At 37.6% G+C, this 15228-nt stretch overlaps 1 protein-coding gene across 8 annotated transcripts in view; it reads right to left on the bottom strand.

Annotated features, from left to right (window-relative positions):
• The window catches only part of LRRC49 (leucine rich repeat containing 49), a 153918-nt gene that overhangs the window by 70467 nt on the left and 68223 nt on the right, over positions 1-15228 (bottom strand). For all 8 annotated transcript variants that reach the window (XM_063716698.1, XM_054532831.2, XM_009249983.4 and 5 more), the window contains one exon: positions 11290-11437. In XM_063716698.1, coding sequence (XP_063572768.1) covers positions 11290-11437 — 148 coding nt within the window. The remainder of the gene's footprint in view (positions 1-11289; positions 11438-15228) is intronic.

The following is a 15228-nucleotide window of genomic DNA, read 5'->3' as shown; positions in this document are numbered from 1 at the left end:
GCATTGATCTATTACTTCATGTTCTGTAAGTATACTTGAATCAAAAATCTATATAACCATGTCATACAATTTACTCAAAATGATGCCATAAAAGACTTTGTCAAATGCTTTGCTTAAATACCAAAACACCGTCTATAGCACTCCTCTAACAAGGTCTATTTGTAATTTCTAGGGCAGGAAACTAATTTTTTTCTGGCATGAATTGTTTTTTAGTGAGCTAATGCTGCCTCCTAGTGACCAATTCCTAAGTACTCACAAACCATCTTTTTATTTATTTTTATTTTTTTATTTTTTTGAGACAGAGTCTCCTGTTGCCAGGCTGGAGTGCAGTGGCGCGATCTCGGCTCACTGCAACCTCCAACTCCCTGGTTCAAGTGATTCTCCAGCCTCAGCCTCCCGAGTAGCTGGGATTACAGGCATGCACCACCATGCCGAGCTAATTTTTGTATTTTTAGTACAGACAGGATTTCACCATGTTGGCCAGGATGGTCTCAATCTCCTGACCTTGTGATCCGCCCACCTCGACCTCCCAAAGTACTGGGATTACAGGAGTAAGCCACTGCACTGGGCCACAAACCATCTTTTAATAATGCAATTTAAATTTATTTCAGAATCAACATCAAGTTGACTGTCACAATTTGTGGAATTTATATTCTTTACTTTTGAGATAAAAAAACCACAGTGCCACAAAGTCACGGTAGCCAGACTGCCTCTCTAGATTCCTCCTCTCTAAGCTCAGCATCTCTGAAAGAAAGGCAGCAGCCTCACTCAGAGCTTATAGATAAAACTCCCATCTCCCTGGGACAGAGCACCTGGAGGAAGTGGCAGTTGTGGGCACAGCTTCAGCAGACATAAATATTCCTGCCTGCCAGCTCTGAAGAGAGTAGCGGATCTCTCAGCAGAATGCTCAAGCTCTGCTAAGGGACAGACTGCCTCCTCAAGTGGGTCCCTGACCCCCATGCCTCCTGATGGCGAGACACCTCCCAGCAGGTGTTGACAGACACTTCATACAGGAGAGCTCCGACTGCCATCTGGCAGGTGCCCCTCTGGGATGAAGCTTCCAGAGGTAAGAGCGGGCAGCAATGTTTTGCTGTTCTGCAACATCCGCTGGTGATACCCAGGCAAACAGGGTCTGGAGTGGACCCCCAGCAAACTCCAGCAGACCTGCAGAAGAGGGGCCTGACTGTTAGAAGGAAAACTAACAAACAGAAAGCAATAGCATCAACATCAACAAAAAGGATAACAATGCAAAAACTCCATCCAAAGGTCACCAACAGCAAAGACCAAAGGTGGATAAATCCACGAAGATGAGGAAAAACCAGCACAAAAAGGCTGAAAATTCCAAAAACCAGAATGCCACTTCTCCAAAGGATCACAACTCCTCACCAGCAAGGGAACAAAACTGGATGGAGAATGAGTTTGACGAATTGACAGAAGTAGGCTTCAGAAGGTGGGTAGTAACAAACTCCTCCAGGCTAAAGGAGCATGTTCTAACCCAATGGAATGAAGCTAAGAACCTTGCAAAAAGGTTACAGGAACTGCTAACAAGAATAACTAGTTTAGAGAAGAACATAAATGACCTGATGGAGCTGAAAAACACAGTATAAGAATTTCGTGAAGCATACACAAGTATCAATAGCTCAATCAATCAAGCAGAAGAAAGGATATCAGAGACTGAAGATCAACTTAACGAAATGAAGCGTGAAGACAAGATTAGAGAACAAAGAATGAAAAGGAATGAACGAAGCAGCCAGGAAATATGGGACTATGTGAAAAGACCAAACCTACATTTGATTGCTGTACCTGAAAGTGACGGGGAGAATGGAAGCAAGTTGGAAAACACACTTCAGGATATTATCCAGGAGAACTTCCCCAACCTAGCAAGAGAGGCCAACATTCAAATTCAGGATATACAGAGAACACCACAAAGATACTCCTCAAGAAAATCAACCTCAAGACACATAATCGTCAGATACACCAAGGTTGAAATGAAGGAAAAAATGTTAAGCGCAGCCAAAGAGAAAGGTTGTGTTATCTACAAAGGGGAGCCCATCAGACTAACATTGGATCTCTCTGCAGAAACCCTACAAGCCAGAAGAGAGTGGGGGCCAATATTCAGCATTCTTAAAGAAAAGAATTTTCAACCCAGAATTTCATATCCAGCCAAACTAAGCTTCATAAGTGAAGGAGAAATAAAATCCTTTACAGACAAGCAAATGCTGAGGTATTTTGTCACCACCAGGCCTGCCTTACAAGAGCTCCTGAAGGAAGCACTAAACATGGAAAGGAAAAAACAATACCAGCCACTACAAAAACAAACCAAAATGTAAAGACCATCAACACTATGAAGAAACTGCATCAACTAATGGGCAAAAAACACCAGCTAGCATCATAATTACAGGATCAATTTCGCACATAACAATATTAACCTTAAATGTAAATGGGCTAAATGCCCCAATTAAAAGAAACAGACTGGATAAAGACAAATTGGATAAAGACTGTTTATCCAACAAATTGGATAAAGAGTCAAGACCCATTGGTGTGCTATATTCAGGAGATCCATCTCACGTGCAAAGACACACATAGACTCAAAATACAGCGATAGAGGAAGATTTACCAAGGAAATGGAAAGCAAAAAAAAAAAAAAGGAGGGGCTGCAATCCTAGTCTCTGACAAAACAGACTTTAAACCAACAAAGATCAAAAAAGACAAAGAAGGGCATTGCATAATAATAAAGGGATCTAATGGAATAAGAAGAGCTAACCATCCTAAATACATATGCACCCAATATAGGAGCACCCAGATTCATAAAACAACTTCTTAGAGACCCACAAGGAGACTTAGACTCCCACACAATAATAATGGGAGATTTTAACACCCCACTGTCAATATTAGACAGATTAACAAGACAGAAAATTAACAAGGATATTCAGGACTTGAACTCAGCTCTGGACCATGCGGACCTAATAGACATCTACAGAACTCTCCACCCCAAATCAACAGAATATACAGTCTTCTCAGCACCACATCATACTTATTCTAAAATCGACCACATAATTGGAAGTAAAACATTCCTCAGCAAATGCAAAAGAATGGAAATCATAACAAACAGTCTCTCATACCACAGTGCAATCAAATTAGAACTCAGGATTAAGAAACGCAGTCAAAACCGCAAAACTACATGGAAACTGAACAACCTGCTCCTGAATGACTACTGGGTAAATAACGAATTTAAGGGAGAAATAAAGAAGTTCTTTGAAACCAATGAGAACAAAGACACAACGTACCAGAATCTCTGGATGCTAAAGCAGTGTTTAGAGGGAAATTTATAGCACTAAATGGCCACAGGAGAAAGTGGGAAAGATCTAAAATTGACACCCTAACATCACAATTGAAAGAATTAGAGAAGCAAGAGCGAACAAATTCAAAAGGTAGTAGAAGACAAGAAATAACTAAGATCAGAGCAGAACTGAAGGGGATAGAGAACGAATGACCCTTCAAAAAATCAATGAATCCAGGAGTTGGTTTTTTGAAAAGATCAACAAAATAGGTAGACTGCTAGCCAGACTAATAAAGAAGAAAAGAAAGAAGAATCAAATACACACAATAAAAAATGATAAAGGGGAGATCACCACTGATCCCACAGAAATACAAACTACCATCAGAGAATACTATAAACACCTCTATGCAAATAAACTAGAAAATCTAGAAGAAACAGATAAATTCCTGGACACATACACCCTCCCAAGACTAAACCACAAAGAAGTTGAATCCCTGAATAGACCAATAACAAATTCTGTAATTGAGGCAGTAATTAGTAGCCTACCAACCAAAAAAAGCCCAGGACCAGATGGACTCACAGCTGATTTCTACCAGAGGTACAAAGAGGAGCAGGTACCATCCCTTCTGAAACTATTCCAAACAATAGAAAAAGAGGGACTCCTCCCTAACTCATTTTATGAGGCCAGCATCATCCTGATACTAAAACCTGGCAGAGACACAACAACAAAAAAAGAAAATTTCAGGCCAGTATCCCTGATGAACATCGATGCGAAAATCCTCAGTAAAATACTGGCAAACCGAATCCAGCAGCACATTAAAAAGCTTATCCACCACAATCAACCCAGCTTCATCCCTGGGATGCAAGGCTGGTTTAACATACACAAATAAACAAATGTAATCCATCACATAAACAGAACCAATGACAAAAACCATATGATTATCTCAATAGATGCAGAAAAGGCCTTTGATAAAAATTCAATACCGCTTAATGCTAAAAACACTCAACAAACTAGGTATTGATGGAATATATCTCAAAATAATAAGAGCTATTTATGACAAACCCATAGCCAATATCATACTGAATGTACAAAAGCTGGACGCATTCCCTTTGAAAACTGGCACAAGACAAGGATGCCCTCTCTCACCACTCCTATTCAACATAGTATTGGAAGTTCTGGCCAGGGCAATCAGGCAAGAGAAAGAAATAAAGGGTATTCAGATAGGAAGAGAGGAGTCAAATTATCTCTGTTTGCAGATGACATGACTGTATATTTAGAAAACCCCATCGTCTCAGCCCCAAAACTCCTTAAGCTGATAAGCAACTTCAGCAAAGTCTCAGGATACAAAATCAATATCCAAAAATCACAAGCATTCCTATACACCAATAATAGACAGAGAGCCAAATCATGAGCAAACTCCCATTCACAATTGCTACAAACAGAAGAAAATGTCTAGGCATACAACTTACAAGGGATGTGAAGGATCTCTTCAAGGAGAACTAAAAACCACTGCTCAAGGAAATAAGAGAGGACACAAACAAATGGAAAAACATTCTATGCTCGTGGATAGGAAGAATCAATATCGTGAAAATGGCCATACTGCCCAAAGTAATTTATATATTTAATGCTATTCCCATCAAGCTACCATTGACTTTCTTCACAGAATTAGGAAAAACTACTTTAAATTCATATAGAACCAAAAAAGAGCCCATATAGCCAAGACAATCCTAAGAAAATGAACAAAGCTGGAGGCATCATGCTACCTGACTTCAAACTATACTACAAGGCTACAGTAACCAAAACAACAAGGTACTGGTACCAAAACAGATATATAGACCAACGGAACAGAACAGAGGCCTCAGAAATAATGCCACACATCTACAACCATCTGATCTTTGACAAACCTAACAAAAACAAGCAATGGGTAAAGGATTCCCTATTTAATGAATGGTGTTGGGAAAACTGGCTAGCCATATGCAGAAAACTGAAACTGGACCCCTTCCTTACACCTTACACAAAAATTAACTCAAAATAGATTAAAGACTTAAACTTAAGACCTAAAACCATGAAAACCCTAGAAGAAAACCTAGGCAATACCATTCAGGACATAGGCATGGGCAAAGACTTCATGACTAAAACACCAAAAGCAATGGCAACAAAAGCCAAAATTGACAAATGGGACCTAATCAAACTAAAGAGCTTCTGCACAGCAAAAGAAACTATCATCAGAGTCAACAGGCAACCTACAGAACGGAAAAAAATTTTTGCAATCTATCCATCCAACAAAGGACTAATATCCAGAATCTACAAGGAATGTAAACAAATTTACAAGAAATAAACAAACAACCCCATCAGAAAGTGGGGGAAGGATATGAACAGACACTTCTCAAAAGAAGACATTTATGCGGCCATCAAACATGAAAAAAAGCTCATCATCACTGGTCATTAGAGAAATGCAAATCAAACCACATCAGAGAAATGCAAATCATGCCAGTTAGAATGGTGTTCATTAAAAAGTCAGGAAACAACAGACGCTGGAGAGAATGTGGACAAATAGGAATGCTTTTACACTGTTGGTGGGAGTGTAAATTAGTTCAACCATTGTGGAAGACAGTGCAGCAATTCCTCAAGGATCTAGAACTAGAAATACCATTTGACCCAGCAATCCCATTACTGTGTATATACCCAAAGGATTATAAGTTATTCTACTATAAAGACACATGCATACGTATGTTTATTGCAGCACTATTCACGATAGCAAAGACTTGGAACCAAAATGCCCATCAATCTTAGGCTGGATAAAGAAAATGTGGCACATATACACCATGGAATACTATGCAGCCACAAAAAAGAATGAGTTCATGTCCTTTGCAGGGACATTGATGAAGCTGGAAACCGTCATTCTCAGCAAACTAACACAGGAACAGAAAACCAAACACTGCATGTTCTCATTCATAAGTGGGAGTTTAACAATGAGAACACATGGGCACAGGGAGGGGAACATCACACACCAGGGCCTGTTGGGGTGTGGAGGCAAGGAGAGGGATAGCATTAGGAGAAATATCTAATGCAGATTACGGGTTGATAGGTGCAGCAAACCACCATGGCACCTGTATACCTATGTAACAAACCTGCACATTCTGCACATGTATCCCAGAACTTAAAGTATAACCAAAAATAAACAAATAAATAAATAAATAAAGCAATATTGCAAAAAAAAAAAAAAAGGTTAGTTCATCTTACCTTTCAGCTGCTCCATTATCCTATACCCCTACCTAGACACAACTCTCAGTGGTTCAGCGATTTATTCAGTGCTCTAGATTAAGGACTGCCAAACTCTAGGCCACAGGCCAAAGTCAGCCACCTGTTTTTCTAAATAACATTCTCTTGGAACAGAGTCATGCTTATTCATAATGTATTGTGCATGCCTTTTTTCATACTACAATGGGCAAACTGAGTAGTTTCAACAGACAATATGCAGGCCCCAAAGCCTAAAATATTTACTATCAGGTCCTTTATAGATAAAATTTGCCAACCCTTGCTCTAGATGTGGGCCTGAGTTCCAACTTATTTATTCACCTATCCTAAGCTTCACTTTTATCTTATTAATCTTTATGCTAATCTTTACAAACTAAAACCCATTCTTCTTAAGAAAGATAAAGCAAAATAGGAGTTGAGGCCAGTGATAGATGGCATCATATTATCTCTTGCCATTCCTCTGGATCAGATGCCCAGACTCTTACTCTGATTAATCTCCTTGCTTCTCATCTCATCACCCATCACATCCTCTCCGATCCATCTTCAAGGCTGAACCCAGAAAGACAGTCTTCTTAATAGGCAAATCCAATTTAACTACCTTAAACTCTTCAAGGGTTTCTCCTATTATATCCAAGACAAATCTAAACTCCTTATTATGATATAAAATGCCCTAGCCCTTGCCTGTCCTTGCCTGTCAGACATACTTGTCTCCCTCTATGTCCCTCAGCCATGTACACTCAATGCTTAGCCATGTTGAACTCCTGTCAGCTGCTATATTCTCTCAGCTTCCTTCTGCATTTTGCATGCCTTTATTCTCCACAAATACATCCTCCTTCTTCTTTACCACTCTTAAAGTCTTGAGTCAATTATTTTCTCCTTTGGAACTTTTCTGTTTTTCAGGTAGACTTGGGATTGCTTTGCTCTTTGATATCATTTTGCCCTGGGTGTAAGTGTGTTGACACAAACATATATCTCTATTGATCCATCTAGCAATCTTATCTCTCTAGATTGTCATTTTGCATTGTAATCCAGCTGCATGGTTGCCTCTGCAGACAACTGCAAGTAACTTTAGGGCATGAACTGTGATTTTGATCTTTTCATCTCTACTGTCTAATATATATCCTAGTACAGAAACTCGTGAGTTCGATACCTAATAGTCTCAGGGATTTTTTTCACAGTGCCTCTAGGCCAAAAGAAATATGTGACAACTCTGTTTACTAAGTAGTTTGGTCCAAACAATTTAATAAGTATTCATGGTCTAGCACTTCAGTAGCAATTAAAAAATAATATATGTAAATAGAAAGAAAAAATATTTTATATCATTTTTAAATAACCACAACTACTTATCAATGGAATGTGTAGAACCAGGAGGACGTTATACAATTTCTCAAACAGAGAATCACATTGGACACTGCCATCCTCATTTCCTGTTCGATACTGATTTTGGCAAGGTATTTATTTTTATTACAACAACTGCTGAAAATTCAGCTTTTCAAAGATAGGAAGTGACTGAAAGAAATATAGTGTGAGGTCATGTTGAAATGGTAAACTATTTGAGCTACTAATTTGCTCACAGTCTCAGAGATGTCAAATCTCACTGTGTTTCCCCTGGAAGTTAAAAATCACTCCCTATGAGTTCACTGCAGCATCCTCTGCATGCAGTTTAGGAACCACTGCCCCAGTGCACAGAAGTTCATTAAATATTTGTGTAATCCACCATAGTGAGAATGTTTATATGGTAATTTACACAAAAATTCAATCAAGATATTGTTTCTTAAAGAGAAAAAATAGTTACTGGCATCAGCAAACTTTTTCAGCCAGATAATAAATATTTTGGGCTTGTAGGCCACATAGTATCCATAGCAACTACTTGACTCTGCCATTGCAGCATCAAAGCAAACATAGATAATACATAAATGAATGGGCATCACTGTGTTCCAATACAACTTTATTTACAAAAACAGGTAGCTAGCTCATAGGCTGTTTGCTGACATTTGTTATAAAAAGTCCTTAAAAAAGGTACAGCTTCCACACTAAAGTTACTAAAAAGTTATAAATAATTGATTGCCATTCTAACTGGTGTGAGATGGTATCTCATTGTGCAATCATCATGGCAATCATTAAAAAGTCAGGAAACAACAGGTGCTGGAGAGGATGTGGAGAAATAGGAACACTTTTACACTGTTGGTGGGACTGTAAACTAGTTCAACCATTGTGGAAGTCAGTGTGGCGATTCCTCAGGGATCTAGAACTAGAAATACCATTTGACCCAGCCATCCCATTACTGGGTATATACCCAAAGGACTATAAATCATGCTGCTATAAAGACACACGTACACGTATGTTTATTGTGGCACTATTCACAATAGCAAAGACTTGGAACCAACCCAAATGTCCAACAATGATAGACTGCATTAAGAAAATGTGGCATATATACACCATGGAATACCATGCAGCCATAAAAAAATGATGAGTTAATGTCCTTTGTAGGGACATGGATGAAATTGGAAATCATCATTCTCAGTAAACTATCGCAAGGACAAAAAACCAAACACCGCATGTTCTCACTCATAGATAGGAATTGAACAATGAGAACACATGGACACAGGAAGGGAAACATCACACTCTGGGGACTGTTGTGGGGTGGGGGGAGGGGGGAGGGATAGCATTAGGGGATATACCTAATGCTAAATGACGAGTTAATGGGTGCAGCACACCAGCATGGCACATGTATACATATGTAACTAACCTGCACATTGTGCACATGTACCCTAAAACTTAAAGTATAATAATAATTAAAAAATAAAATAAAAAAATAAAAAGTGATAAATAAAAGATGAGACTAAATACCATAAGTCCATATATATATGAATGAATAAATAAATTTACATTTTTGTGAGGAATGGGATTACAAAGAGAAAAAGAGAATCTTCACAAAGAAAAGCTTGGCAGAAATCATCCCAAAGTAAGCATCCTCAATAAAGAGATGAATGTGAAGAACATGTTGTAAGACATGCTGGTCTAAGATGCAATGAGAAGAATACAAAATCACTACTATGATATTAATGCCAAAAACCTATAAGTAAAAATTAATCATGAGGAAACATCAAAAAATCTGAATTGAGGGTCATCCTACAAAAAACTAACCTGTAATCTTCATAAATATCAGTCATGAAAATCAAAGAAAGACTGAGAAATAGTTCCAGAAAAATGATGACTTTAGAGACATGATAACAAAATTCATCTATAATGCAATGTATAATTTTAAACTGCATCATTTTGCTATAAAGAACAATATTGATATAACTGGTAAAAGTTCAATGTGGTGTGAGAATTAGATGCTAGTAATCTGTAGGTGCCAGGCAAGAAAGAAGAATGGTTTCTGCCTTTAAAGACTATATATTGTTTGGGTAGAAAAGACTGACAAATAAATTCACTATGAGGAACATACCATATAATTAAGTACTAATTTATATAAATGAGTTAGCTCTAAATCTTATCCCACTCATCTCAACCTCATTAGAAAGAGCAATTTAAGAAGTAGCAAAGATGCTTAACTAAGAAAGACATGGAGATAAGGGTAAAGAGTCACCACAAAAATATGAAACAGTGTTGACACTATAGAGCTGAATTAACTAAGAGAACAAAGAACCATAGCTCCACCATGGAATAGAGAGAGAGGCAGAACCCTAGAAGACCTCTGGTATCCATCAATTCATCCACACTTTTAGCTATTAGCTAGCCACCTTAGAGGTCCACAGTATTGCTGAGGCATAAATGAAAACTGCACACGTTGTGATGCTAATATACAAAGAAATAGGTCAGTTGGCAACTGCATAAACCTAGGTGATCATCAGAATTCACATGAAAATCAGCAGTCCAGAAGAGAGAAAATAGGTAGAGGCTTAGGATATTTTTCTAGGTCAGAGACTATCAAACTGAGATTATTAAAATGTGTTTTCTCATAACAAATAAACCTGGTCAAAGAAACAAAGTTAAACAAGTTTATTTAATTACAGAACTTCTTGGATCCTATAATATGCTAATACAAATTGTACACCTAAAAAGAGGGGGATATTATGCACAGCATTTCACTTAGATCAGAAACCATATTAAAACATCTAAGTGTAGAAAATATCTTAACATGGAGATACGATGAATAAAAAGAGCTACTTTGGGAGATATAACATCAACAATAACAACTATATACAAATGCCTCCTAGGAGCCTCGCAGTCTAAGGTGTAGTACCTTATTTTCTAAGGTGTAGTACTTTATTTTATCTTCGCAACAAACCTATGACATAATTCTGATCCCCATTTTACATTGAGGAAAATGAGGTATACAAAGGTTAAATACATTGCCAAAGGCCTATGGCTAGAAAGCAGTCAAGCCAGAATTCAGACACAGGCAATCTAGCTCCAGTGCCCATGCTCTTAACCACTACGCTATGTAACTTAAAGAAATTCTCACTCATTCATTTCAAAATAAATTATTAGTTGGATATTAAGCAAGAATGAAAAATAAACATGATGATTAAACAGAAGGCTACGAATTTTAAAAGTCTTGCTCAATTAAACTTGGGATGGGGTCAGGCAGTAAAAACTACATAATTGCAATTATGAAGTATACAATCATGATAACCCATAGTTCATTAAAATTAAGAAGCATTTCAAGCAAAGAATATGCATCCCAATTTCCTAATCCACACTAAGGACAACAACATGGTGAACACTTTGGAAGGGTTCTCACCGTGATTCTCTTCATATCTAGCTGGCGCAGCTGCATCATATTCTGAAGGACAGTGTGTTTGTACCATGACTCTTGAGCTATGGGATTGCCATCAAAGGTGATGTCCGAGAGGGAAGAAGAGTCAGCAAGGCAGGAAACACTGTCAAAACTGCAGGAGAGACAAAAACCACTGGATTATTCTGAGGCCTTAAGATAATACTTTCACTTTTAATAGACTTTATTTTTAGCACAGTTTTAGATTTACAGAAAAATTGAGAAGATAGTACAGAGTTCCCATATACCCCATACCCAGTTTCCCCTATTGTTAACATCTTGTGTTAGTATAGTATATTTGTTACAATTAATCAACCAATGTAAACATATTCTTAGTAGCTAAAGCCTGTATTTTATCCAGGTTTCCCTTAGTTTTTACCTAATGTCCTTTTTCTGTTCCAGGATCCCATGGAGGATACCATATTACATTTAGTTGTCATATCTCCTGAGGCTCCTCTTGGCTGTGACAATTTCTCAGACTTGCCTTGTTTTTGATGACTTGACAGTTTCGAGGAATACTCATCAGTTATTTTGTAGGATGACCCCCTATTAGGATTTGTCTGATATTTTTCTCATGATTAGATGGGGGTTAAGATACGTACTTTTTTTTTTTTTTTTTTTTTTTTTTTTTTTTTGAGACCGGGTCTCACTCTGTCATCCAGGCTGGGTTTCAGTGGTGCAATCATAGCTCATTCTAACCTCAAACTCTTGGGCTCGAGCAATCCTCCCACCTGAGCAACCCAAGTAGTTGGAACTACAGGTATGTACCTTCATGCCTGGCTAATGTTTTACTTTTTATTTTGTCTACAAAATAAAGAGGGTCTCACTATGTTGCCCAAGCTGGTCTTGAACTCCTGTTTAAGCGATCCTCCCACCTTGGCCCCCCAAAGTGCTGGAATTAACAGGCATGACCACTATGCCCAGCTGGTATATATTATTAATATGACTTATTACTGTTGATGTTGACCCTGATCAACATGTTCAAGGCTGAGGCTGAGGTTATGTTCTTCAGGTTTCTCCAATGTAAAGTTACCATTGCATCCTCTCCTTTTCATACTCAACTATTTGTAAGGAAGTCACCATGTGCAGCCCACACTCAGGGAGTGGGAAGTTAAGCTCCTCCTCCTTGAGGATACAGAGTCTGAACTCATGGATATTTATTCTATGCTTTGGGTTATTATCCAATACAATTTTACTATTTTGTTGTTCAAATTGTTCCAGCTTTGGCCATTGGAAGCTCTTTCAATTGGCTTCTATGTCCCTTTGGTTCCCATCGACGTGGATTTTTTTTTTCTTTTTCTGAGCACTTTCTTACTTTCTGGCACTACAAGATTTTCTATACTCATGTATTCTCTAGACTAATTCCTGTCCTGGTCCTAGAATCAGCTATTTCTGAGGAGCCATAGTTCCTTTTATTGGAGACTAGTATTAGAAACAAAGATCTGGGGGCTAAGTGTACTTCTTGCTGTTGTCGGGTCATTTCCTTTAGTCCCTCTCAGCTGACACAGCAAGAAAATATATGTGTGTACAGAAACCTGCGTATATGCATATATCTATAAATATTTCTCCAAGTAACCATCTGTCCATCTGTGCCATCTGTGTCTATATTAAGCTAAAGATGAATTTATACTGATGTCTCCAACTCTAATCCATCACCAAATGAATCATTCTAGCCTCCTTCCCTTGCTTATCTGAACATTTCTACTTCAACAAGAAGTTTGGCTCCAAACCATCAACTCTCCATTTACTTAATTATTCAATTCCAATATGTATGTATAGAGGTATCAGAATGTTTAATGTGTACCCCCAATGAGAAACAACTTTATCAACTAAAGTACAATGATTAGGTGCAATTGCTTTTGCATTTAGTTTTACAGGCTCATTTCCAAAGTTTCTTAGATCAGTGCCTTTTCCCCCACCCCTTTAGGGAGGTTGTTTCATACATTTTTAATACAGTTAGATTCTTTTGTCAGTCTGCATTCCTTTCTGAGATCCTCTAAACTCCTAAGTGATTTTTTAAAATTTGCCTATATTAAGGCTTACTTTTTAATTATGTAAATTTCTACAGGCTTAATGTCATGTATCCGCCATTAAAGTATCTTAGAGAACCGTTTCATGACACTAGAAAAATCTGCTGTACTTTAGCCATTTGATCTTCTCTCCTCCTCCCAAATCACTGGCAACCACTGATCTTTCTACTGTCACTATAGTTCTGCCATTTCTAGAATGTCATATAATTGGAATCATGTAATATGTAGCCTTTTCAGATTGACTTCTTTCACTTAGCAATATGCATTTGTTTCATCCATGTCTTTCTGTGGCTTCATAGCTCATTTATTTTTATCACTGAGCAATATTCCATTGTATGGATATACCATAGTTTCTTTATCCATTCACCTACTGAGGACATCTTGGCTGCTTCCAGTTTTTGTTGATTATGAATAAAGCTGCTGTAAATATTCACCTGCAACTTTTTGTGTGGGCATAAGTTTTCAACTCAAATGGATAAATACCTAAGAGTATAACTGCTGTATATTACAGTAAGACTATGTTTATTTTAGTTTTGTAAGAAACTGCCAAACTATCTTCCAAAGTGGCTGTATCATCTTGCAATCTTAACAGCTCACCATCCTCACCAGCATTTGGTATCTGTGTTCTGGGATTTCAGCCACTCCAAGAGGTACATGGTGGTATCTCATTGTTTTAATATGCGATTCCCTAATGACAAAAGATGCTGAGCATCTTTTCATATGCATACTGCCATCCGTGTATCTTCTTTGTGTTTTCAGCTCTTTTGCCCATTTTAAATTGGATTCTTTCTTCTCTTACTGTGGAATTTTAAGATTTTTTTAAAATTTGGATACAAGTCTTTTATTAGATATATGTTTTACAAATATTTATCCCAGTCTGTGGCTTGTCTTTTCATTCTCTTAACAGTATCTTTCACAGAACAGATGTTTCTAATTTTAATGATGCCCAACTTAACAATTTTCTCTTTCATAGATCCTACTTTTGGTCTTGTATCTAAAGACTAATTGCCAAATCCAAGGTTGTCTGGATTTTCTCCTAAGTTTTCCTTAGAAGTTTAATGGTTTTGTGTTTTACATTTAAGTCTATGATCCATTTTGAGTTAATTTAGTGAAAGGTGTAAGGTCCATGTCTATATTCCTTTTTTTTCATATGGACATCCAATTGTTCCATTACCATTTGTTGAAAAGAATATCCTTTCTCTATTGAATTGCTTTTGCTCCTTTATCAAAGATCACCTGACTATATTTGTATGGGTCTATTTCTGGACCTTTTATTTGGTTCCATTGATACATGTGTCTACTCTTTCACCAATATCACACTGTCATGATTACTGTAGTTTTATAAGGGATCTTTATTATATACCTTTGAAATGATTTAAACACTTAGTTTATTTACTACATGAATGACACATGTTTTGCTCTGATAAGAACATGAAGTTTAATTCCTCTCCCTGTAAGAATGTTATATCACTCCTCATCAGACCACATACATGAGTTATTGGGCTCAACTACTGGACTTTAAAAAAACATATAAACCCAAGATTTTGACAGATTGATAACTTAGGCTTTGTCAGGGCTACTCTATGTCAGACACTTCTCCAAAGACCAAAATATCAGACTAGCAGGGTTGCTCTCTGTCAGCCTTTGAACTATCCTCCAAAGCCCAGTAACACTGGCACTGCTTGCTAGTGTTGAGGGACCTTGCACATTGTTATGGATGTACACTGTGGTGATCAAACCATCCCTCCTGAAACCACTTATAGAAAAGTACTCTCCAAACTTTGATTAGACTTTACATCCACAGAGGCAAGCTTCCATTCTAATTTAGCAACTAGACTTTAAAAACTGGACTCTAAACTAAATTGGAACTCATCCA

Source organism: Pongo abelii, chromosome 16 (assembly GCF_028885655.2).
Source record: "Pongo abelii isolate AG06213 chromosome 16, NHGRI_mPonAbe1-v2.0_pri, whole genome shotgun sequence".
Taxonomy (NCBI): domain Eukaryota; kingdom Metazoa; phylum Chordata; class Mammalia; order Primates; family Hominidae; genus Pongo; species Pongo abelii.
The sequence above is the reverse complement of the archived record's forward strand: the minus strand, read 5'-3'. Positions and strand labels throughout refer to the sequence as shown.